General features: G+C 41.4%; 1 protein-coding gene across 2 annotated transcripts in view; it reads right to left on the bottom strand.

The window, feature by feature from the left end:
- LOC126251342 (threonylcarbamoyladenosine tRNA methylthiotransferase) overlaps positions 1 to 27196 on the bottom strand; it is a 135707-nt gene that overhangs the window by 29835 nt on the left and 78676 nt on the right. For both annotated transcript variants that reach the window (XM_049951706.1, XM_049951707.1), the window contains one exon: positions 14424 to 14612. In XM_049951706.1, the coding sequence (XP_049807663.1) occupies positions 14424 to 14612 (189 nt within the window). The remainder of the gene's footprint in view (positions 1 to 14423; positions 14613 to 27196) is intronic.

Below are 27196 nucleotides of genomic sequence, written 5' to 3'. Positions count from 1 at the left end.
CGAGTACAGACCCAGGAGATAAAAGGGTGGGGATGGTGGAGAGACAGTGAAGGGAGTGGTTGGTATATTTGACATGGGAGACTAGATTTTGGGCAACTGGTTGGAGGTATTGGTCAATGAGGGACAAAATTCTTTCAGTGGAGGCACAATAACCAGCTACAATGGGGCATCCAGGGTTGGTCGGTTTGTGGATTTTGGGGAGCATATACGAGGTGGGTGTGCCAGGCGTCATAGGGATGATGAAGAAAATGGATTCGGGGAGAGGTCCTGGGAAGGAGCAAAGGCTCAAAGCAGGGATTGGAGATTTTGCTGGACTTCCCCAGGTCTCTTCCTAACACCAGCCTTACAGAGAGAGAATGGACAGTCTTTTTTTCTGGTATGGGATCAATCTGACAGAGTTTATAGGTGAATTAAACAGATACCTATGGTCCAGTGGTAGCATCTCTAATTAGTAATGAAAATGTTCTCGGTCCCAGGTTTGAAACCCACCAACACTTCAAAGCGTGGTTCATAATCAGCATTGGCGAAGACTTCTGGCATAAGAAGTCACCCTCATTCTGCCAATGGCCTTGTTGAAGAGGATGGAAGATTGGACAGAGGTTCAGGGCACTCTCTTGTGCTTGGGGTGGGAAACTGCCCCTAAAGGCAGAAGAATCAGCAATGATCAACAGCATAAGGATGCAGAAGGCAATGGAAACCACAGCATTAAAGACACATAATATGTATCCACAGGACATGCAGCCTGTAGTTGAAAAAGTGTCATGATGATCTCTCCAATGGCAAAAAATTCCAGAATAGTCCCCCATTTGGATCTCCAGGAGGAGACTGCCAAGGTGGAAGTGACCACGAGAAAAAGATTGAATAATCAATGAAAGGACAATGTTCTAGGAGTCAGGGTGTGAAATGTCAGACGCTTGAATAAGGTTGGGAAGCTAGAATATCTGTAAAAGGAAATACAAAGACTCTGTCTAGGTGTAGTTGGGGTCAGTGAAGTGAAATGGAAAGAAGACAAGGATTTCTGGTCAGATGAATATAGGGTAATATCAACAGCACCAGAAAATGGTATAACAGGAGTAGGAATCGTTATGAATAGAAAGGTATGGCAAAGAGTGTGTTACAGTGAACAGTTCAATGATAGGGTTGTTCTTGTCAGAAATGGTAGCAAACCAACACCGACAATGATAGTTCAGGTGTACATGCCGACGTCACAAGCTGAAGATGAAGAGATAGAGAACGTGTATGACGATACTGAGAGGGTAATACAGTGTGTAAAGGGAGATGAAAATTTAATAGTCATGGGGCACTGGCATGCGGTTGCAGAGGAAGGAGAAGAAGAAAAGGTTACAGGAGAATATGGGCTTGGCACAAGGAATGAGAGAGGAGAAAGACTATCTTCAGCAATAAATTTCTACTAGTAATAGTGAATACTCTGTTCAAGAATCACAAGAGGAGAAGATATACTTGGAAAAGGCTGAGTGATATGGAAGGATTTCAGTTAGATAGCAACATGGCCAGAATTTCCAAAGCAGACACTGGAGTGTAAGGCGTAGTCAGGAGTAGATGAGTAGCAGAAGAAATACTTCAGTTGATTGATGAAAGACGGAAGTACAAAAATGTTCAAGGAAACCCAGGAATACAAAAATATAAGTCGCTGAGAATGAAATAAATAAATAGGAAGTGCAGGGAGGCTAAAACGAAATGGCTGCATGAAAAATGCAAAGAAATATAAAAAGAAATGATTGTCGGAAGTTCTGACTCAGCATATAGGAAAGTCAAAACCACCTTTGGTGACTTTAAAAGCAAGGATGGTAACGTTAAGGGTGCAATGGGAATCCCACTCTTAAATGCAGAGGAGAGTGCGGATAGGTGGAAAGAGTACATTGAAGGCCCTTCATGAGGGTGAAGATTTGTCTGATGTGACAGAAGAGCAAACATGAGTCAATTCAGATGAGATAGGGGATCCAGAATTGGAATCAGAATTTAAGAGAGCTCTGGAGGACTTAACATCAAATAAGGCAGAAAGGATAGATGACATTCCATCAGAATTTCTAAAATCATTGGGGGAAATGGCAACACAACACCTATTCAAGTTGGTGTGTAGAATGTATGAGTTTGGCAACATACCATCTGACTTTCGGAAAAATATCATCCACATAATTCCAAAGACTGCAAGAGCTGACACGAGTGAGAATCATCACACAATCCAAGATGCTGACAAGAACAATATACAAAAGAATGGAAAAGAAAATTGAATATGTGCTAAATGATGATCAGTTTGGCTTTAGAAAAGGTAAAGGCACAAGACAGGCAATTCTGACATTGTGGTTGATAATGGAATCAAGACTAAAGAAAAGTCAAGACATGTTTATAGGATTTGTCAACCTGGAAAAAGCACTCGACAATGTAAAATGGTGCAAGGTGCTCGAAATTCTGAGAAAAGTAGGTGTAAGCTATAGGGAGAGATGAGTAATATATAATATGTACAAGAGACAAGAGAGAATAATAAGAGTGCACGGCCAAGAACGAAGCACTTGGATTAAAAAAAGAGTGTAAGACAAGGATGCAGTCTTCCCCTACTGTTCAATCTCTATATCAAAGAAGCAATGATGGAAATTGAAACAAGGTTCAGGAGGGGAATTAAAATTCAAGGTGAAACGACATCAATGATTCGCTGATGACTTTGCTATCCGAAGTGAAAGTGAAGAAGAATTACACAATATGCTAAATGGAATGAACACTCTAATGAGTAAAAAATATGGATTGGCTGTGAATCGAAGAAAGATGAAAGTAATGAGAAGTAGCAGAAATGAGAACAGCATGAAACCTGCAATCAGGATTGATGGTCACAAAGTAGATGAAGTTAAGGAATTAGGCAGCAAAATAACCAATGAAGGACAGAGCAAAGAGGACCTCAAAAGCAGACTAGCACTGACAAAAAGCGCATATCTTGCCAAGAGAAGTCTACTAATATCAAACATATGCCTTCATTGGAGGAAGAAATTTCTGAGAATGTATGTCTGGAGCACAGCATTGTATGGTAATGAAACATGGACTGTGGGAAAATTAGAACAGAGGAGAATTGAAGCATTTGAGATGCGGTGCTACAGGTGAATGTTGAAAATTAGGTGGACTGATAAGGTAAGAAATGATAAGATTCTGTGCAGAATCGGAGAGAAAAGGAATATGTGGAAAACACTGACAAGGGGAAGGGACAGGATGATAGGCCATTTGTTAAGACATCAGGGAAGGATTTCCATAGTACCAGAGGAAGCTGTAGAGGGAAAAACTGTAGAGGGAAAAACTGTAGAGGGAAAAACTGTAGAGGAAGACATAGATTGGAATACATCCAGCAAATAACTGAGGATGTAGGTTGCAAGTGTTATGGCACAAGAGAGGAATTTGTGGCAGGCCGCATCAAGCCGTCAGAAGGACTGATAAAAAAAGAGGGGGGGGGGGGGGGGGCAGGGACCTTCTGCTTGGTAGTCACTAGCATTTGTAGCAACACATTGTCTATGGTTGTCCTTTCTTCCGCTGAAAGGCTGGTGCTTTACGAAGGGACCTGGGGAAGGTTGGTTTTGTTTAGGGTTCAAAAACAACTACGGTCATATGCACACATGTCAGAACCGTAGAACACGAAGACAAAGGGAGGAGTTAAAAATGACTGCATGTTACGGCCAACTGACGGATGGAAAGAAAACTAAAAACAGGGGCATGGAGAAAAGGCTATAAAAGATGTCATAGAGAAATGGAGGTTCTGAACTAAAGATTAAGTGTTCTTTGCCATATTTCTATGACAGATAAAAAGTAAAACGTGGTCAATAGCCTGCGCATCGTTCTCTAAAACAGCGGATAGCTCAGGCGGGAAACACAATGGTAATGTAAGTGGTTAAAGAAAAGGGCATTTCATCAGGAAATGGCGGTCTGTCAAAGGTTGAGGGCAATGAGCACAAAGTTGTGGGGGAGCACCACTAAAAATTGGCAATGGCTACAAAGACAGTGCACAATACAAAACCTACCTAAAATGATCTCCTCATGGTGAGAGCGCTGAGAGAAGGTCATCCACGCTGCGGGGAGAGGCTTAATTCCCTGGAGCTTATTCCCATGAAGAGAGGACAAGTGGAGTAGTGATGTCAGAGTAACATCACCTGCTAACAGGCGGCAACACAGAGGTCATCGGAGGGAATGGAAGAACCAGCAGGCCGAGGTATGAGGACTGCAGCCTTGGAAGCAGTCACGGTGGTCTCATTTCCTGTTTGACCGATGTGACCAGGAACCCACATAAACATCACAGTGGCTCCATCAAGAGTGAGCAAGTGACAGCTTTCCTGGACCCGTTGCACTAAGGGATGGACAGTGTACAGCACATAGAAACTTTGAAGGGCACTGAGAAAGAGCACATAGACACTTTGAAGGGCACTGAGAAAGTTGGAGCAGAAGAAACAATTAAAAAGCCTGTGCTGCCAGATGTACTGCATAGCCTGATACAGGGTGAAGAACTCTGCTGTAAATACAGAGCAGTGTTCCGGAAGCTGATACCAAAATACATCGGTGCCAATGACAAAGGCACACCCGATACCATGGTCAGTTCAAGAGCCATCAGTGCACACAAAGGTATTATCGTGAAGTTCCATGTGCAGGTCATGAAACTTATGATGATAGGACGAGGCTTGAACAGTGTCCTTAAGATGCAAATGAAGGCAAAGGTGAACAAGGGTCGCTGCACGAAGCCAAGGTGGTGAAGGATTCACACCCATCAGGAAAGTGGCAGGTAGCCTGAAATTAAGCTGCCGGAGCAAGAGCTGAAAGCAAACTCCAGGAGGTAACAGAGAAGACGGACGCGCCCCACACTAGTCATCAAAGGAATCATTGAAGGAGGAGGAATAGTATGGATGGCCAGGCATGGCAGACAAACGACATGCATATCTGTTGAAAGTCACGGTGGTATGGCAGTGGTACTTTGGCAGCTCCTGCATACAGACTCTCAACCAGGCTACTATAAAAGACGCCAGTGGCCAACTGATGCCATGATGGTGGATAGTATTGAGACGGCATAGGAGGGACACACGTGCAAATGCAGAAATGAAACACCCGCAGTCTGGTTTTGAACGGACAAGGGACTATTACAAACGGAGGAGGGCGGTTCAATCTGTTCCCCAGGTAGTGCCATTGAAGACACATAGGACACTGAGGGAACGCGTAAAGCGGGCTGACAGGTAACACACGTGGGAGAACCAAGAAAGATTCCTATCGAGCATGACCCCAGGAAATTTGTAGTTTCAATGTAGGAAAAAGAGCAACATGCCCATGATGTAAAGACGGCAGAAGAAACAAATAGCATTGCCAAAAATTCATACAAATGGTTTTGTCAGTGGAAAAATGAAAGCCAGTGCCTGTACTCCATAATATAAGGTGATCAAGACATCACTGAAGACACTGCTCAAGGAGACAAGTCTGTGGAGAACTGCAATAGCCTGCAAAATCATCAACGGAAAGGGAGCCAGAGATGCTCACGGGAGACAGGCCATTATAGGGATCATGGTGATAGCAAAATGGATGACACTCACGACGGAACCCTGAGGCACATGGCTTTCCTGGATAAAGGTGTCCAACAAGGCAGAACCACACATACCATGAAAACTAAATCTTTTAAAAATTCCTGAAGGAAACGGGGCATGCGGCCATGGAAGCTGCATATGCAGAGTATGGAGGATACCAGTCCTCCAGCAGGTGTCATAGGCTTTCTTCAAATTGAAAAGCATGGACACAGTCTGGTACTTCCGCAGAAAACCATTCAGGACATGGGTTGACAAAGAGACGAGATGATCAACTGTAGAACGGCACGCTCAAAATCCACACTGTGCAGTGGTTAGTAAATTGCAAGACTCAGGTCAACATACCAGCCAGGCATGATTCACATGTTCCATAACCTTGCAAACATAGCTGGTGAGAGAAACAGGGCAGTAGCTAAAAGGAAGTTGTTTGTCCTTACCGAGATTAAGTATGAGTATGACAGTGGCTTCATGCCAGCATCTGGGAAACGTGCACTCTGCCCAGATGCGATTGTACATATGAAGGAGAAAGTGCTTGCCTGCAAGGGAAAAGTTCTGCAACATCCGAATGTGAAAATTGTCCAGCCCTGGGGCGGAGGATCAAGTTGAAGTGAGAGCATGACCTACTCCCTCATAGTAAAGGCGGCATAGTAGCACTCACGATTCTGAGAAGAGAAGGGTATCGGCAGAGCCTCCTCAACTCATTTCTGATGGAGAAAGCAGGGTGATACTGCATGGAGCTCGATATCTCGGAAAAATAGCAGCCCAAGGTGTTAGAGATAGCAGTTGGGTCCACACTATGACATGGTCTACTACTGTTGGCCAGAAATTGGGGAATAGACTTCAGTTCCAGAGAGCCATCAGAGGTTGACCCACATGATGGAAGAGGGAGTAGAACTGTTATGAGAACTAGTAAACGAAATCCAGCTAGCTTTTTTGCTGCCCCGAAGGACTCGATGACACTGTCCACGCTGTTTATAACGAATGCAGTTTACCATCGTAGGATGATGGTTAAAAATGAGGAGAGCACGTCTCTGTGCACGAATTGCATCGCGGCATGCCTCAGTTCACCATGGGACTGGGACACAGTGCGATGAAGAGGAAGTGCTGAAGATAACATGCCTGATTTCAATGGCTGCTTCAGAGCCATGGCCATCTGGTCCCTCCCCTCCACCACCAGTCACTCAAAACTGCACAGATGGGAGTCATCTCTACAACTCATTCTCTGTTCCCGAAATGCCCCTCCCCCAATCACTGAGTGCCACCCTCTGCCAAGGCACCCAACTGTCTTTCTCCTTCTCCGCTCACCTCCCCCTCCTTGCCCCAGAGCCACCCGATGTGCCTGCAGGGTGTATACATGGACAAGGAAAAAAAATTCCCAGATTTTTCCCGGATATCCCGGCTAAAAATACACTTTCTCCCATGTGAAAAAACACTTTTTCCGAGTTAAGTGACAGTACATTTTCCCTCGGAACTGCAAAACTTACCATTCCTTTGAATTGTTATACTTTTATACATGGGTGTAGAATTTTCCAGCACTTTAGAAAATGAAACTCAGGGAAAAAGACACGTTTTGGAAATATCTTTGATGTGCAGCAACATGTACGCTGTGTATTTTCGTATTACGAAAGTATACCTTGGAATTCCACCAAACACCGCATGTTACTTTCTGAATCGTTGAAATCGAGATTGCGATGCGCTTTTGTAAGCCAGTCGTAGCTCATGTCACGTGATCTCGCCAGCCGATGAAAGCGGATATTCAGAGCATAGGACATGTGATGTAGTCAGCCAACAGCAACATCACTATTAAGTAGCACGAACGCACAAACAGGGAAAGTTTAAATTAATATACAAAGTGTTGCTACAAGAAAAGCAAAGCTTTCACATACAATATTGGTCTCTAAGGTTAATAAGCTGCATGAGAAGCTAAGCTTTCGCATATAATGTTGATCTATTATGTGTGTGTTACACTTTAAGATATATCACACAAATGTGCCAGTAAAATTTTTAATAATGACATAAATGTCTGATCTTTAGGGTTCGAGATTCTTCTAAATGGCTCATTATCAAACAAAGAGTTGATTTTTAAATGAGAGTGAAACGCTCTGTGATTTAAGAAATTCATGATACATTCTCGCACATAATTCAACTTATGTAAAAGGATATTTACTTTGAAAGTAACACCTTTTAAACCACCATTCGCAATATTTTCCCACGACCTGTTACATATAGGTTTGTTTCAGCAGTTGCCAGAGAATGCCAGAAAACAGGTGACACTGCACTTGCACAGCTTCCACAACGCAGGAAGCCTGTATGTACGTACGTGTAAAACATTGGAAGATCATACATTATGTCATAAAAGAAATAAGACATCAGAGGATACACCAAGAGCATCGCAATTTCGTGAACCATACTAAAATGTGCACATTTAAAGTGCATACTTAAAGTGCACATTCGTATGTCCTGATTCCCAATGAAGTAGACTTCGACCTGATATTAAGCTTTTCAGTGTGGTTTTCGGGATGTAAATTTTCTTGGACAACCAGTACTGTATTATATCATGTTTCGTTCTTTATTATGACATAATGCCATACGTGCTAGAAGATGAAAAAATGCACTTGAAATGCAGCGTACAGTTAAAACTAGCCAGCACTGTGGAATTAAACATTTCCTTTCAAATACATTGACTGCCTCTGCGGAAAAGGTTAATAAAAGTCAAATTTCTTTAGCAAACAGACACAAATAACTTCACTGTTCTGCAAGGCGATTAATGCTTGACTGCCAGAAAGGTGGTAATAAAATAAAATCTGAAACTAATAACATATTTTAGCCTTCCGTAATTATGTGAATGTGTTTTAATTCAACTGATAGCTCCCAGCCACAGATATCCGTTTTGTTTTCATTTGACGTGAGAGTAAATGAAGGGGAAACAGCAAAATCACTAAATGTAAACACGGGTCACGTGAAGACTACCCACTATAACTCAGACTGCTCTGCACATCAGCCCCGGATCATATATATATATATATATATATATATATATATATATATATATATATATATATATATATATATATAAAAAAAGAAAGATGATGAGACTTACCAAACAAAAGCGCTGGCAGGTCGATAGACACACAAACAAACACAAATATACACACAAAATTCAAGCTTTCGCAACAAACTGTTGCCTCATCAGGAAAGAGGGAAGGAGAGGGAAAGACGAAAGGATGTGGGTTTTAAGGGAGAGGGTAAGGAGTCATTCCAATCCCGGGAGCGGAAAGACTTACCTTAGGGGGAAAAAAGGACAGGTATACACTCGCACACACACACATATCCATCCACACATACAGACACAACTGCTTGTGTCTGTCTGTATGTGTGGATGGATATGTGTGTGTGTGCGAGTGTATACCTGTCCTTTTTTCCCCCTAAGGTAAGTCTTTCCGCTCCCGGGATTGGAATGACTCCTTACCCTCTCCCTTAAAACCCACATCCTTTCGTCTTTCCCTCTCCTTCCCTCTTTCCTGATGAGGCAACAGTTTGTTGCGAAAGCTTGAATTTTGTGTGTATATTTGTGTTTGTTTGTGTGTCTATCGACCTGCCAGCGCTTTTGTTTGGTAAGTCTCATCATCTTTCTTTTTAGATATATTTTTTCCACGTGGAATGTTTCCCTCTGTTATATTCATATATATATATATATATATATATATATATATATATATATATATATATATGCTTGTGTCTGTATGTGTGGATGGATATGTGTGTGTGTGTGCGAGTGTATACCTGTCCTTTTTTCCCCCTAAGGTAAGTCTTTCCGCTCCCGGGATTGGAATGACTCCTTACCCTCTCCCTTAAAACCCACATCCTTTCGTCTTTCCCTCTCCTTCCCTCTTTCCTGATGAGGCAACTATCTATCTATCTATCTATCTATCTATATATATATATGTATATATATAGCGAATGGGATTATTTGTAATCGAGAGAACAATAACTTGTTATTTTGTGTGACATAAAATTAAATATAGGATACATAAAACCAATAAAGAGACAAGTAAGAAAGTACACATTTCTTCAATGTGCTTTCTTTAATCGTGCTACAGCTTTACATGGCATGCTTTCCTTTCTGTGAACGAATCTATTACCTCATCAAAGTTCGTCAAACGTTTTGCTACATGAAAAATCAAAATGTTGTTATTTGATAGTGAAAAAGATGTTAATACAAATAATACCCAACACTGGTGTAGTTTCTCGATCTGATTACGTCTATTTTGTCACTGTCTGCTTGATAAAACAAAATAGGCCTTTCTAATATTGCAACAATTTTGTAACACACACCAAATAAACGAGACTGTTTTGCCACAAATGGTCATTTTTATAACACTACAGAATATAAGTCACGAAGTACCAATATCAAATGCCTATTAGGTCCACTACAAGCAAAAAGCTTTATGTTAGGAAATAGTTTCACATTTCATTCATACGCACCAGTTTCTCAAGCATGAGATCGAAAAGTAGTATGACGAAATTTTTATATAAATTTGGACTCGTCTTATTTTTCCATAATTTGTGTGATGTCCCTGTTTCTTCTCCTTCCTCATTCTAACAAACAATCTTGTCATCAACAATTCTGTAGCTATTCCTGCCATTGTCAAAATTTGTTCGCCGACTAACTTCAATAACCCTGCCAGAATCACAGGTTTAGTTATCCCGCGATTATTCTCCGGTTAGGCATTGTTACATGTTGGTACAACGCGTTTTCCACGTTATGTTCAGAATAGAACTTAAGCGGGACTGTGCAACTGAGCCTTGCTAGTGTAGCAATCTGGCCAAAAATTTTCTTTCAAAATTTCATTTTCTTGGATACATCGAGAAGATCATATGTGATCTTTCTCATCTGTTATTCCTGTTAGTCGTTTATTTCCATTCTGGTAGTCTGAATCTATGGACTTCGCTAGTAATTATAAGAATGCTGATCATTCGCAAACCCAATCAATCACATAATCAGACAGCGATTGGCATTTATCTGTTCGGCTTTACTCTGCTCAGCTCGTATAGCCCTGTCTCCTTTTGTCTGCGGAAAGTTCATTTCTAGATGCGACCAGGATTCTCCTGACAAAGACATCATGTACACTATGCACACATTCAAAAATCAACTTACGATTCATTCAGAAATCAACTAAGAATGCATTCAAAAATGTTCAAAAACCAACAGGGATGGGTTTCAAAATCGTATGAATAATTGATAGACCAACGTGCGCTGGATACTAGGCGCTTTGTGAAACAAGAATTTGAACTTGGCACCTCCTTTTTCCGGTAGCACCTAGCTGCTTGCTGCGACTGCTTGTACAGCCAACAGCCACATTCCTGTAGCCAGAAGTGGGAGAATCTACTAGTCAAACGAGACTCGAGTGCGCAAGCGCATGGGCCCGCTCGTAACTGCTAAAACGAATCTAATGTAAACAGATGTGACTTCACACTCATCGGAGGCAATTTGTTGTTATGAAGCATTGCATAGTATTCCTAAAGCCTTTGACACCTTTTGCTGTTGGCAGCATGAGCACAGTGTGTCGTTATATACGGCACATTTCCTTTGCAATTTAAGTTATCGTTTTTCTCTCTCTTTTATGTTTTATTGTTGAAGTATTATTCTGCAATACCAGGATACAGTAATATCCTATGGTAGAGTATCGGTTCTTATCAATCAAAATTACAAAAATTTAACTAAAAACTAAAACAATGAAAAATTGCTGGAATTCTAAAAAATTCCTGTGGTTTTCTCCCAGATGAAAAAATTCCCGGGTTTTTCCTGGATCTCCAGGGTTGTATACACCCTGGCCTGGCATTCTTGTAATGGATCTATCTAGCCCTCCTGAGCACTTCACCAGACAGCATTCCCTCCCCCCCCCCCTTTCTCCCCCATATCCTGCTATCCCCCCCCCCCTTCACTTCTGACTGCTGCTTTGCTGCTTTTGTTCACCATGACAGCTGCATTCCGGACCAATCTGCTGAAGATGGCAGTCATATGCAGGTGAGGAGTGCTTGCCTGTGTAAATGTGTGTGTTTTCTTTTCTGAAAAAGGCTTTGGCCAAAAACAAAATGTGTAACGAATGATCTTTTTTTTGTGCCTGTCTTTTCCTAATGTTGTTGACATTCCAGCCTGGAGTTTTTATTGTTTAATTTAAAATGGGTATTGACCAAGCTTTTTAACTTTCATAAAGTTGCTCTGTTGATGAGAAGAATACGTTTTCACAGTAACTTAATAGATTCCAACAGAACAGCCAGAGCCAAAACGTTGTTTGTAAAATATGAAGAGAATTTTCAAATGGACCTTCCACATGTTTTACAATTATAAACATATTCTGTATTATGGTACATGTTCTGTTATTGTCACTAAAGGAAGCTTTATGAGATCTCATCTATTTGGGCATCTTTTTCCTCCCCATACCGCTGGGAGCTTTTTCCTTAAAAAAACACCTGAAAACTTCTCTTAAAACATCTAGGGATCTATGCAAACCACTCATGCAGAGCCTTGCTTGGCACTGGGCAGCACACGCCCCAGGGGTTGTCTTTTAACAACTGTTTCACCTTAACAGTTGTCCTCCCCCAATCAGTAAGTTGTACACCTTGAGAATGAACATAATATATAAGTTTGGGCTACTCTTGGGATCTATATGGTTAAGCTAAGATCTCCACTCCCTGTAACACATGTAGTTGTTTAAGCATGCGCAAAGATCACAGTGACAGACAGCTGGCAGCACTAATCAATCGCCATCCTCATCAACACATTATTGCTAAATGAATACTCTGCATATGTTGGTTGAGTATACTACTTTAGGTGCTTGCCATCTGGAACAACCCAGGGGGTATACGCTGTTTATTATGTGTCAGGGAAGCTTTTTATTCTTTCTTCTATGTTTTTCAGCTATTGACACTTAGTACTGAAAGTAATTATTGTTAAGTTTGAGTCTCTCCTTTCTGCCCCCCTCCCCTCTTACACTCGTTTAAAACAACTACTATTTCTCCCAATGTCCTTTATTGTCTATACATGAGCAAATTTTCAATTACTCTAACACAGTTTTATTCCTACTGTGCATCTTTTATCTAAGTCATACTCCCATGGAAGGAATCGTACATCTCTGAGAACACAGTCACAGATGACTCTACTTAGAAATGTTCTTTATGATAACTCCTGGTCTTAATGATTTTTTGGAAAATGAAGATTATTACTTTCAACAGGATGGCCACCTCATTTTCGCAATGTTGCGAGGGCATTTCTCAATCAAAAATTCTCTGTCAGATGCATAGGATGAAGAGGGAGTGGCGACTTTCCATCTCAATCTCTAGACTCTCAAGAACAGAGTTTACACTGCATGGCCAGAAAAACTGGATGATTTTAAAGAGCAAATTGAGCAAACCGATGCTACTCCAAATAGAACAATACAATTGGCATGTTGTTCTGGTAAGTCGTTCACAGTGTATTGTGGTGGAAGGAGGCCATTGAGTAATTAGTGTGTATGAAGGTTTTTTTTTTTCTTTCTCCTCACGATGAGCCACTTTAGTTCCAGCAGGGGCCCTTTAAGACTGATACAATACTTTTTGCCAAGGAGAGAGAGAGAGAGAGAGAGAGAGAGAGAGAGAGAGAGAGAGAGAAGGGAAGGCGCTACAGCACGAGAAATGAGGAGAAAAATACTGCAATACCTCAGGGCCCCACGTTTGCCCCTGACATATCCATGAAAATGTTTTGGGCCCTCTTGAAGGGGGTTTGGAGTGAGTGAAATTGTACAGAATTCCATGGGAACATATCTTTTTCCACAGCTAAATCTTCACGAAGATTTGAATGTACTGCTGTGTTTGATATGCCAACAGATGCCTTATCTCTTGGTAATTCACATACCAATCCTCTTTAATCATTTTGCACGCAGCATCAATGTTTTTTGGAACAACAAGCAATCTCGGTCGACTTCCACGAGATTCATCATTGACATAATGGCCTTACTCAGCAACAGTGATTTGCTCAACACCACCTTCAGAAAAGTGTGTTTACAATTTAAAATAGAGAATAACAAAAATCACGCTCAGCAGCCGGAGACAGTATTTGTGTGTGTGTGTGTGTGTGTGTGTGTGTGTGTGTGTGTGTGTGAGAGAGAGAGAGAGAGAATTGTATTTGCATGAAAGTGTGTGTGTGCATATGTTATTTTATTCAGAAGAAGGCTTTTTGGCCAAAAGCTTAATTTTTTAGCGATCTTTTTGTTGTGCCTGTCTGTGACTCAATATCTCCACTATATGGTGAATATCAATCTATCCTTTTCATGGTGTTGTCATTATTCCATCCTGGATTTTCCATTGGTTAATAATGCTTTAAGGATGTAGCAACACAACTGTATTGGAATTTTCTTATTATACTGCAGATTGATTATGGTCAATTTATGGCCACTGGATAATCTAGGTTTTCTTAACACATTTTCCTGGCTAATATATTAATAAATATGGCCCATATCTACAAACATCTAAGATCTACAGTATCATTCATTATCACCAAAATAAAACTGAGGACCTGTTTATGGCAACTGCAAAATGGCTTTTAAGAAACAATATTTTAAAAATTATTTCCAGAAGATATTTTCATTACAGAAGAATCAACTATATCCATGCTTAAGAATGCATTTTGTATCAACTCTTAGTAACTACAACACACACAATTACAAATCACATTCACCTATGAATACACAAAGGAAATGAACTGCAGGCAAATTTTGTTGTATTAACACTGTTTCACTGTTTCCAATTAAACAAACAAAAATTACTAAATTTAAACATAATTTACAGAACTTAAGATAAAATATGGAGCCATGACATCTGCTATTACTTTACCTGGCGAATAACTTGCAAGCTCGCCTCTTGCATGTTTTGTCTTGCAGTAAGTGCACTGATTTAAACAACCAGTGTTAATAGGTATTATTTCTATAAGTGGGTTTTTCCGTATTTTGGGAAGCAGTAAAGAAGCTCCACCTTTTTTCTTGCCACCTTCTTTCTTTTGTCCTAATAATCTTACTGAGTGCCCTGCAAGAAAGCAAGCAATGGTGAAACTATTTGATATGGACGAAATAAAATGTTTGATTCAAAATATGAAATTATAAACACAGCAGAAGAAGTTTTAAGAACTACACAAGAGCACTGGACTCAAATAGTGTAAGTATAGACTGCGAAAAAATTATGTAGTAAATGATTTGTTTGATTACAGGTGAAATTCTTCATATTGACTCATTATTGTAGTTTGTGTTTTTATTTCCATAATTTGTATTCCACGATCCTCATTCATGAACAGAATATTAACTGCTGAACAGTCACTATTACTATCAATTTCAAAGCTGTCAACAACCAGTGGGAATTTTCAATTAGGTATATTTTCAGTTTAAAATATTATCATATTTACTCGAATCTAAGACACACTTTTTTTCCGGTTTTTGTAATCCAAAAAACCGCCTGTGGCTTAGAATCGAGTGCAAAGTAAGCGGAACTTCTGAAAAATGTTGGTAGGTGCCGCCACACCTAACTTCTGCCGTCGAATATATGTAGCGTTACACAGTCATGCTTTGCAGGCACAAAGATAAATACTGGCGCCAAAACCTCTGCGTCAGTAAATAAATTTAAAAAAAAAAAAGGTGGAAGACGAGCTTTTTTTCCTCCGCCCTGAGTTTCCACCACTGCATTTTCATACATTATCCATCGAAGTAAATACAAATTCCATATTGTTCATCTTTGAATGTTGCAGCGTTTCAATGTACTACGAAAATCCGACTGGCAAGACTGTTAGGGATGCTTGTCAATACGGCCAACTCTACGTTCTGAATTTTTTCCTACCTGTGAGAAGACATGGTTGCTAACAGGAACTTTTATGAATTGTGAATCACATGCAGTATTCTCTTCACCATAAGAATAATACGAATATAAACATTTTGCCATGTGTTCTTTCGTGTTTGCTGCTATCTCATTTAAATTCTGTCTGCCTAATAAACTACAAAACTAGAGTGAGACAACAGCAAACGCGGAAGAATATACATATCATGTCATGTTTATACTCGTATAGTAATAGTGATACAGTCAGAAATGAAGCACGGCAATTGACTAGATTTTTGTATCTAAGATGACTAATTTCTGTGCAGAATGTAACGTACTGAAGAGGCGTCTGCAAAGATTTTCAAACGAAGAAAATTTTTCGCTAAACTCTCGTTCAGAACATCTTCAATTATACGCAGTCTATTATTTGGTTCTTGTTGATCATTATCAAAGAAAGCAGCAGTGTAAGTAACAATCTCTTTTTTTTTTTTTTTTTAAGCGGCGGTAGGACGCACAAAAGCAAGCCACGCCACAAACAGCGACAGGCCATAAACACTCATCATCAGAATGCGACAAACAATGCATGACACAAAACCAGACGAAGCACGCGGAAAAGGAAGGGTACCCGTATAAATACGGATGGAGCGCCTGACACATAGCAATGGCTACCTGGTAAAGCTTAACTGCTAAGCTTATGACTCGAACCAAACTACTGTAGCTGTATCATCATTCATTTGACCTAAATTGTGTCTCATATTACAATGGACCAACTTTGTTTCAATTTGGAGGTGCGGCCTAAAACTTTTCTCTCCCTTTGAATTTCGAATCTCAAATTTCAGGTGCGGCTTAGATTTGGGAAAATTTTTTTTCCTTGATTTCGAGTCTCATTTTTCAGGTGCGGCTTAGAATTGAGTGCGGCTTAGATTAGAGTAAATACGGTATGTGATTACCCAGGTCACTAAATTAAAGTAATGCTGTAGTACTGAATTTATATACAGCTGATTTCTCTAAAGACGGGCTGTCCAAATTTTTATTTTTGTAATTTTGTAAGCAAGTGGGTTGTCAGTGGCAAATACACACACCAAAAAAGTTTTGAATCACCTCAGTTCAGAGAGTTCCAGAACCTGTACAGAAAATTGGAATAGAGATCAACATAAACATCATTTCCGCCCTTCATATTGCTCATGAAAACCTCACATCGCATGTTGTACCACCGTACAGTGAGACCTTCAGAGGTGGTGGTCCAGATTGCTGTACACACCAACACCAGTACCTCTAATACCCAGTAGCATGACCTTTTGCATTAATGCATACCTGTATTTGTCGTGACATACTATCCACTAGTTCATCAAGGCATTGCTGGTCCAGACTGCTCCACTCCTCAACGGTGATTCAACGTAGATCCCTCAGTGTGGTTGGTGGGTCACGTCGTCCATAAACAGCCCTTTTTTAATCCATGCCATGCATGTTTGATAGGGTTCATATCTGGAGAAAATGCTGGCCACTCTAGTTGAGCGATTTCATTATCCTGAAGGAAGTCATTCACAAGATGTGCACGATGAGGGCACAAATTGTCGCCCATGAAGACAAATGCCTTGCCAATACGCTGCAGATATGGTTGCATTATCGGTTGGAGGATGGCATTCACATATCATACAGCCATTACAGCGCCTTCCATGACCACCAGCGGTGTACGTCGGCCCCACATAATGCCACCCCAAAACAGCAAGGAACCTTCACCTTGCTGCCCTCGCTGGACAGTGTGTCTAAGGCATTCAGCCTGACCGGGTTGCCTCCGAACACGTCTCCGACGATTGTCTGGTTGAAGGCATATGCAACACTCATTGGTGAAGAGAACATGACGTCAATCCTGAGCAGTCTATTTGGCATGTTGTCAGGCCCATCTGTACCACGCTGAATGGTGTCGTGATTGCAAAGATGGACCTTGCCATGGACGTTGGGAATGAAGTTGCACATCATGCAGCCTACTGCGCACAATTTGAGTCGTAACACGAAGTTTTGTGGCTGTACAGAAAGCATTATTCAACATGGTGGTGTTACTGTCAGGGTTCCTCTGAGCCACAATCCGTAGGTAGCGGTCATCCACTGCAGTAGTAGCCCTTGGGCGGCCTGAGCGAGGCATGTCATCGACAGTTCCTGTCTCTCTGTATCTCCTATATATCCGAACAACATTGCTTTGGTTCACTCCAAGATGCCTGGACACTTCCCTTGTTGAAAGCCCTTCCTGGCACAAGGTAACAATGCAGATGCAATCAAACCGCAGTACTGACTGTCAAGGTATGGTTGAACTACAGACAACGCGAGCCGTGTACCTCCTTGTTGATGGAATGACTGGAACTGATGGGTTGTCGGACCCCCTCTCTCTAATAGGCACTGCTCATGCATGGCTGTTTACATCTTTGGGCGGGTTTAGTGACATCCCTGAACAGTTGAAGGGACTGTGTCTGTGATACAATAATAATGATGATGATGATGATGATGATGAGGTCCCATACTCCGAGGAGCATAGGGGACGATGTGGGAGACCCGCACCGCTGTACTAGGCAAGATCCTTGTGGAGGTAGTTTGCCATTGCCTTCCTCCAACCGCAATGGGGATGAATGATGATGATGAAGATGACACAACAACACCCTGTCATCTCTAGTCAGGAAAGATCCCCGACCCCACTGGGAGTTGAACCCGGGACCCCGTGTGCGGGAAGCGAGAACACTACCGCAAGTCCACGAGCTGCGGACTTAGAAACATTTGATATGCAAACCATGAGTAACCCAGCAGATGTCAATACGGTAATTGAATTCTTGCAATACCCGTCCCAGCATGGCATCGTTGACTGTGGCAGTCACTTCCCGTGTTCTCTCCCAGAGCTCTGCTACATCACATGGTAGAGGCGGTACAAACACCAGATCTTTAATGTGTCCCCACAGAAAAAAGTCACACAGGGTGGGATCTAGTGATTGGGGAGGCCATTTCATGAAACAGCTGTCCCATTCTGTTGCACGGCACCTGCACTCCCCACGCTTGTGACTAGTGCTGACTATCAGCAAATTACTAAACTAAGCTGTGGCGGTATACATGGAAGGAAGAAAGAAAAAAAAAAATACAATATCCACAGTCAAAGTCTACCTTCAGGAGTTCTGGAAACCGGGTGATGCATAACTTCTTTTGATGTGTGTAAATCAAATAAATACCTACATTCTGGGAGCTTTATTTGGTATCTTTGTTGCATATGGACTGAATAGCATACACTGTTGATATAAGACGTGTGTTATATGTGAAAATAATACTGAATACTCCCCTCTCCCTCCCAGACACACACAAGCACACAAATAATATATTATTTTTTTATACAGAATTCAAGAAATTATGTATTGCTATCCTGCTTTTTTCTTGCACATAGTCTCCATTCTTTCTGATTAGGTTTGAATGGAGTTGTTATTCTATACACTAGAAACTATTTTGTAACTCTACTTTCAAACTATAAGCCTAGTAAAATAATTCTGAATGTGTGGTTTTAATTATTGTATGGGGGAAAAATGATACAAACTCAACTGTCGACAACTAAATAAGCAGAACACATTATCAGTGAAAAGTCAAGTTGAAATCTGTTTCAATAATGTGTTTCCACAACTAAAGAATTTATTACATTTTGTACAATAAGAAAATATTCAAATCATAATCTTTTCTGACTAGTGTTTCCACTACTAAAGCATTTATTACATTTTGTACAGTAAGAAAATATTCAAATCATAATCTTTTCTGACTAGTATTTACTATTAAAAACAGTCTTGATCACGATTTATTTATCAAGGTGACCGGTTTCGACCACTACTGTGGTCATGTTCAGACCATTGAGTAGGAACCTCTTTCTGTTGGAGAATCACTACTGAGTTGCGTAGTGATTCTCCAACAGAAAGAGGTTCCTACTCAATGGTCTGAAGATGACCACAGTAGTGGTCGAAACTGGTCACCTTGATAAATAAATCGTGATCAAGACTGTTTTTAATAGTAAATATTTGTAAGACTTTGATCACTGCCTTTCCCATAATGTATTCAAAAGTAATTTCCTGACTAGCTTAAATGAGATCGTTGTCTGGAAAAAAAGAGGGTTTGACAGAAACCAGAATATTACAAGAAGTCCTCTGTTTACTATCACTGACCCCTCCCTCAACACTGCAAATTTAGAAGTACTTAACATATTGATGTACTTTTGCATATTTTTGCACACTCAAATCCAAACCCTCAAGTCTGACTTACTTTACAATGCAGACATCAGTGTCACATTCTTCAATGCGTGCTTCACAAATCTGTGCTTAACAGTTCCCTCATCAAATGCATGCCAGTCTTTAATGTAGGTGTTATAAACAATGACTTCAACAGTCTCCTTAATAAGACGATACCCAAAGGTTTTTGTCTGGTGTATCTGTTAACCTCTTGTACAGAAGGCTTTCTAAACTTGTTTCCTCTAATTGTCGTTTCTTGAAAATGCCTTTATGTTTCGTCATCTTCAATAAACACAACAAAACACAAGTAAACAAGCACTGCAAACGTAAGTATAACAACTACTCGCAATCACACTTGAACAAAACTAACCGCATGTTTGAAAGCGTGTTGATTACAAACAGCAGAAACAAAAGAATACCAACCGTTGCATTACAAGGAGAGCCAGCACACTCGGGAGAGGGAGGGGGAAGAAGAAAAAAAAACAACAATGTGCAATGTAGGGGATATAAAGATCTAAAATATATGCAGAAAAGTGGGTAACAGAAAAGTGGGCGTGGCACATAAACACGCGTGGTAGGAAAATGCTCTTTAAATGCTCGAAAACAAATTTTTTTAGCAAAATCCTTTTCAGAGTACTTAAATAAAACCTTAATCTATCAAAATATGATGAAAACCAGAAATTGATTTTTTTCGACTTGAGCCACAGTATGGTCCCCTTAAGCTGACGAAGATGGGGAAGCCAAGTTAAGCAGGGGTCGAAGACCAGTCCCAGGAAGCGGTAAGTCTGCACTACATCTAGTAGCTGGTCATCTAGGTAAAGTTCTGAATGGGGGTGGACAGTGCGACAATGACAGAAGCGCATGAAGCAAGTTTTAGCGGTCGAAAACTGAAAGCTGTGAGTGAGGGCCCATGACTGCGCCTTCTGTACAGTTCCCTGCAGCTGGCGTTCAGCCACAACAATAGAAGAGGAGCAGAAGGAAATACAAAAACTGTCAGCAAATAGGAGGGGAGATACTGATGATCCTACTGCTAATGCAAGACCACTGATGGCAATTAAAAAGAGTGGAACACTCGGAACAGAGCCCTGTGGGACCCATTCTCTTGTATATAGGGTGCACTGTGGAAGCACTGACACGTACTCTGAAAGTGCGGAGTGACAAAAAATTCTGCATAAGAATTGGGAGTGGGCCTCTGAGACCTGACTTGTGCAGAGTAGCGAGGATGTGGTGTTGCCAAGTGATATTGTAGGTCTTAGTGAGTTCGAAAGAGATGGCAGTAAGGTGTTGTCGCCAGGATAATGCCGATTGAATGGCAGACTCCAGGTGCACCAAGTTGTCGATGGTGGAGTGCCCTTGGCGAAAACTGCCTGGGGATGGAGCCAGAAGATCCCAAGACTCAAGAAGCCAACACAGCTGCCAGCTCACCATACGTGAGGCTGATAGGATGATAGCTATCAACATCTAGTGGGTTCTTACCAGGCTTTAGCACTGGGATGATAATACTTTCTTACCACTGCGATGGGAATTTGCCATCGCTCCAGATGCGGTTGAAGACAACAAGGAAGTGGCACTGGGAATCTGCTGACAAGTGTTTCAACATTTGGGAATGGATTTGGTCTGGGCTAGGGGATGTGTCAGTGCAGTCAGCAAGTGCACTGACAAATTCCCACTCACTGAAGAGAGCATTATATGGCTGAGGGTGGCATGGAGGAAAAGAGAAGTCATTCCATCCACTGTTTGAGGATACGAAAGGCGGTTTGGTAATTCTCAGGCACAGAGATGCGAGATAATGCTCAACAAGACATTCTGCAATTACGTCTGGATCAGCAGATACAGCTCGATCTGCGGAAATTCCAGGTACACCTACAGGGGTCTGATAGTCATAAAGTTGGTGGAGCTTCGACCAAACCTGGGAGTGGGAGGTTTGTGTTCCAATGGTGGAGACACAGCATTCCCCACACTCTTGCTTCCTTTGTTTGATGTGGAGACGAACCAGGGCATGGACTTGTTTGAAGGCAATAAGGTTCTCCAGGGAGGGGTGACACTTACGACGTTGGAGGGCCAGCCTACAGTCTCTAATGGCCGCAGCAATTTCAGCCGACCACCAACGCACTGACTTCTGCTGGGGGCATCTGGAAGAACAAGGGATTGCCAATTCAGCTGCGGCAATAATGGTATTAGTGATGGTGTGAATCATATCATCGACAGTGGCATGCAATGGGGTGGTAGTGGATGTGAAAGTGTCCCAGTCAGCCTTGGGAAGAGCCCACCCGGGCAAGTGTTGAGGTGAGGGATGGTGGGGTAGGGACAGGATGAGTGGAAAGTGGTCACTACCACACAAGTCGTTATGTGCTCTTCAGTGGATAGATGGGAGAAAGCTAGGCCTGCAAACTGAGAGATCAATGGCCGAATATGTGCCATGTGCCACATGTGGGGGCACCTGTATTAGGAGGCAAAGGTCAAGTTGAGTTAGTAGGTCCTCAATGTCTTTGCCGTGGCTAGTAACCTTGGCTCCATCCCACAAAGGGTTATGGGCGTCAAAATCACCCAGCAGGAGAAATGGTGGGGGGAGTTGCGAAATGAGTGCAGCCAATACATGGGGTGGTGGATCACCATCTGGAGGGAGCTAGATGTTACAGATGTTAATTTCCTGCATTGTCCTCATACTGACAGCCACAGCTCCTAAAGGTGTTTGAAGGGGTACAAGTTCGCTACAGACAGAGGTAAGGACAAAGATGCAAACTCCACCTGACGGTCTGCCACAGGCAGTATGGTTTTTGTAGTACCCCCGATAGCCACAAAGGGTGGGGATCCGTATTGCAGGAAACCAGGTTTTCTGAAGGACAATGCAAAATGCAGGTGTAACGCTTAAAAGTTGATGTAACTCAGCCAGGTGGGAGAAAAAACTGCCGTAGTTCCACTGGAGGTGGATCACCTGCCGCCACCGGCTGAGTATTGGCATCCAGTACCATTCCATCCGAGGCATCAGCAAGATCTAGGTCCTCAGGGGATGCCAGAATATCCACCTTGTCCTCAGACACAGAGCTGTGGGGCAGTGCTGGTGCGGGGGCCACTGTAGGCTCCTTTTCCTTAGTGGACTTCATCTTTGGTGGTTAGCCCTCTCGCTGCTCCTTAGGGACTTGCTGGGAGGGCTTTTGGGAAGTAGCTTCAGGGACAGAGGAAGACTATGAAATCCTTCGACCAGCAGCCAATGGCTCTTTCAGCCACTGGTTGGTGTCCACTTGGCAACTGGGGCAGGTGGGGGGCGTGGAAGGTAGAGTCCCAAGGGAACCCTTCCGGTTGAGAGGAGCTAGAGGAGGCTGTTTCTTCTCCAGCTGGGGTGGGGACCAATGTCCTCAGCAATTGGGGGTGGGGGTGGGGGGGGGGCACATGATCCCAAAGTTGGAGCTTTGGGAGCAACAGAAGAAGACTTGCCCCCACCCAGCTGGAGGGGGGGAGGAAGATGGACAGCCCTGAGTGCTAAACTGAGTAACGTTAGATGATCCTTTCATATTTGTCCAGGGTCTTGTCCTCCATAATTTTCCGCTCCTTTTGGAGTACCAGGCAGTCTGGTGAGCAGGGGGAGTGATAGTCTCCACAGTTCAGAGAGGTGGGAGGAGGCACACATGGAGTATTCGGATGCAGCAAATGTCTGCAGTCTCTACATGTGGTATTGCATTGCACCAGGAGAACATGTGCCTGAATTTCCAGCACTTAAAAGTACTGCATACGGGGAGGATCATGAGGTTTGGCGTCACAGCAGTATACTATCACCCTAACCTTTTCAGGTAACAAATCACCCTCAAAGGCCAAGATGAAGGCACCGGTAACAACCCTATTGTCTTTGGCTCCCTTGTAAATGCACTGGACGAAACGAACACCCCATTGTTCTAAATTGGCATGCAGCTCACCATCAGTCTGCAATTGGAGGTCACTATGAAAAATAATTCCCTGGACCATGTTGAGGCTTTTATGGCGAGTGACCAAAACACAAATATCACCCAGCTTGTCACAAGCGAGTAACACGCAGGACTGGGTGGGGAATGCTGTCTGAATCCAACTGACCCACTGTGCATTTTGGACAGTGCTGTCACTTCCCCAAACTTATCCTCCAAGTATTCAACAAAAAGCAGAGGCTTTGTATCCAGAAAGGAGTTCCTATCAGTTCTGCTGCACACTAAGTAACGAGGCGAATATGGGTGGATCCTGTTGTTCTGAAGCCTTACGTTCCTCCCAAGGTGTTGCTGGGGAGGGGAACAATTTGGGGTCACACCTGTCAGCATTGAAATCAACCTTTCCTTTATTAGAGACTGCTGGGACCATTCGGTCCCCAGAAAAAGATGACTTGGTCCACTTCATTGCGGGTCATCCACCCTGATGCCACCCACTCTGATAAGGGGCACAACCCAGCCACAGCAAAGGCCACTTGGCATGATGACCATTGCTGGGAGTCCTGATGACCCAGGAAGACAGGCAGCTACTCCTTGGTATACATGGGGAGTTTACAGATAAGGCATCAGCAGCATGATCCCTGTGTTGTCAGGGGGCTACCACCAAATGGTTACATGAGGGCCCCACCACAACGGACTGGCTACCGTGCTGGACATTGGGTGCAGAGAAATCCAATATTGTCATGGGAGCGAAAGAGGACAGGAGACAACAGAATTAGATGACATATCCCCAAAGGTGTTGTCAGCAAATAGTTGAATTGCAGGTGGAGATGCAAAGCCATGACAAGAAACGGTGCAGAAGATCAAATCTAAAGGTACTATGGATAACAGGTGCACCACGTAAGGTGTCCTTCCCCAAATTTCCTGCACTTCTGTAGAATTTGAGAAGCTGGAGGTCAAACCATAAAATGGGACCTGAACTTATAGGGCCAAAAAGTGGGAGACTCCTTTTAGTTGCCTCTTACGACAGGCAGGAATACCTCAGGCCTATTCTAATCCCTGGACCTGGGGAGGAGGGTAGTTCATGTTTGCATTTCTTCAATAGATAGGGAGAAATTTCATCTAATTCTGCTATTTTTTGTTTTTGAGGCTATGAATAAGCTACAGAATGTCATATGTGCTTACCAAGGTAGTGTACTGCAGTTCTGTTTGTTACTGGACTCAAATGTGTGCTGCATATCCTGTTTCAGAGAGACATCATTTTTGACAATATCTATGAATTAATTATTAAAAATATTACTAACTAGAAGGGGATCAGAGATATCATCATTATTAACAGTTAATTGTATGTTATTAATTTTACTTTTTGTGCCATTGTTTCCAATCTTATTACAACTGACCAGCAAGGCTTTGAAACATCATCAGAACCTTGTATCTGTTGGCTGATTCTTTCTACTTTTGATATCCTGATTCTTTGCAGAACTTATATTTGTACTGCTCGTAGTGTTCTTTTAAGTGGTTTTCGATGAATGCTCTCTCTCTCAATTTCATGCAGATACAAAATATTCAGTTCTGCATTTCTAGAGGTACTACATCGACGATTAGTGTAATACTTGGTGAGAAAATAATAACTATGGTGGAAACATAAAAAATTTAAAATGTCAGTATTGACAAAATTAAAAAGTGGAACTTCTAAAACATCTTAGTTCAGCTACATTTGCATTTATGATGATTTCAAATCATGTGGAGAGACAAATCAGTAAGGTGATATACTTTGCTGTTCAATAATGTCATATTGAATACTGTTCTGGGGGTAGATTAACTTTACGAAAGACAGAGTGCATTACTAAAAAACATCTGGTAAGAAACGTATATCATGCTCAACCATGGTCATCTTGTAAACATCTATTTAGGGAGTTATGCATTCTGACAACTGCCTCACAGTATATTTGTTCCCCCATGAAGTTGGTTGTAAATAACCCCTCCAGTTCAAAAGGAACAATGGTGTACATAATTACAACCAGAAGAAAAAAAATGACATTCATTAGTCCAAATTAAGGTTGTCTTTGGCAACAAAAGAAGTGCACAAAGTGCACAATGTACACACCAAATTTTTTTAATCACTTCTAACAATGACATAAAATGTCTGACAGATAGTATGGTTAAATCTGAAAACAAACTTAAAAAATTTCCTTCTTGACGACTACTCTACAGAAGAGTTTCTAATTTTGTCAAGCGTAAAACGTGATGGGTAAGAATATTTAACTCACAACAGCACTACAAATGATTAATTTGTTGAGGCTCGGCATGTAGCCATATTTACATATGAATGTGTAATGTGAACGTAAAATGACTCATTCCACATCATTAAGATTAATCATACAACTGATCCATGGAATATGAAATTATCAACTAATTAACTAACTAACTAACTAACTAACTGTGTTAATCTGGCGAATTTTGTACTGAGTATCCACCATAGGCAGTTATTTCCTTGATTACTACAACATAGAAAAGGATGAAACATTCTTTTGAGTTTGTGTCACTTACTGACCTGTACAAAGACATACTTGTGTTATAAGCTGATCAGCAAACTAAATTGTGCCTTATTAAATTTGAAGAGAAAATGAACACCAAATTATACAGTGTTGTAAACATAACTGAATAACAGGTCATCACTATCAATAAGCATAGGAAAGAAAAATATAGCAGAAATTCTATGAGACTTAAGACACAAAGGCACATGAGCCAGGTTGGTATGCTACAGGTAGATGAAAGTGCTGACTCACGAAGGAATATTTTGAATTACTGCACGTAATATGTTTATTTAAATTCTAAGACAAGAACATAAGTATAATAGGAAGTCATTTTATGAAGTAAATAGTGTTTTTAAGTGTTTGTGTGGTACGACTTATTTGCAGCATGTGGTGAAGATAGTGTGGTCAGACTAATTCTTACTAAACTAAAGGTAAGCACTTTCTTCTGCCAACCGCTTCACATATGAATAGCAATGGGAGATATATTTGCTTTGGGCCAATCCATACCAAGTGGTTCAGCACTGCTTGCTTAACCATCTCAGAAAAAAATTATATTCACTGGGTGAATTCCCTCATATATGGTGGACTCAAAAATATTTTTAAAATTTTTTTATTATTATCATTTAGAAACAGCGGCCACTTTTGTTTCAGGCAAAGCATTCTTTTGCACTTACAAGAATCTGTGGTTTTTAAATTATTCAGTAATGGGATGCTCCAGACATTTCAAATAAATAGCATGTAGTTCAGCACACACTGTACTATATATTAAAACCACGAGTACCTAGTTGAATGTATTCCTTAATATATTTTAATGGCTATATTTTTGAACAGTATTTTTCCAAAGAAAGAGTAATTTCTCAGCCTTGATATTTTGTGTTCTACTACACTACAGAGTACAGCTACTTTTTATAAAGTATCAGCAATGAAAAGCTTATACTTAAAAAAGCTATTTAAAAAAAACCAGATGTTTTGAATGTTTTCATTCTTTGGCCTGCAATATCATTGTTAGGGGACCAGATAAAAATTTGAAAATTACACTCTTAATATATCTTTATGATATCATACTTCAGTATAAATTTCATCTTTGAGATTTAAGGAGAAGTTAAGAAAAATATTACCAATATGAATCAAAAATATGT

This window comes from Schistocerca nitens, chromosome 4 (genome assembly GCF_023898315.1).
Source record: "Schistocerca nitens isolate TAMUIC-IGC-003100 chromosome 4, iqSchNite1.1, whole genome shotgun sequence".
Lineage (NCBI taxonomy): Eukaryota > Metazoa > Arthropoda > Insecta > Orthoptera > Acrididae > Schistocerca > Schistocerca nitens.
This window is presented reverse-complemented; position numbering and strand designations above follow the sequence as displayed.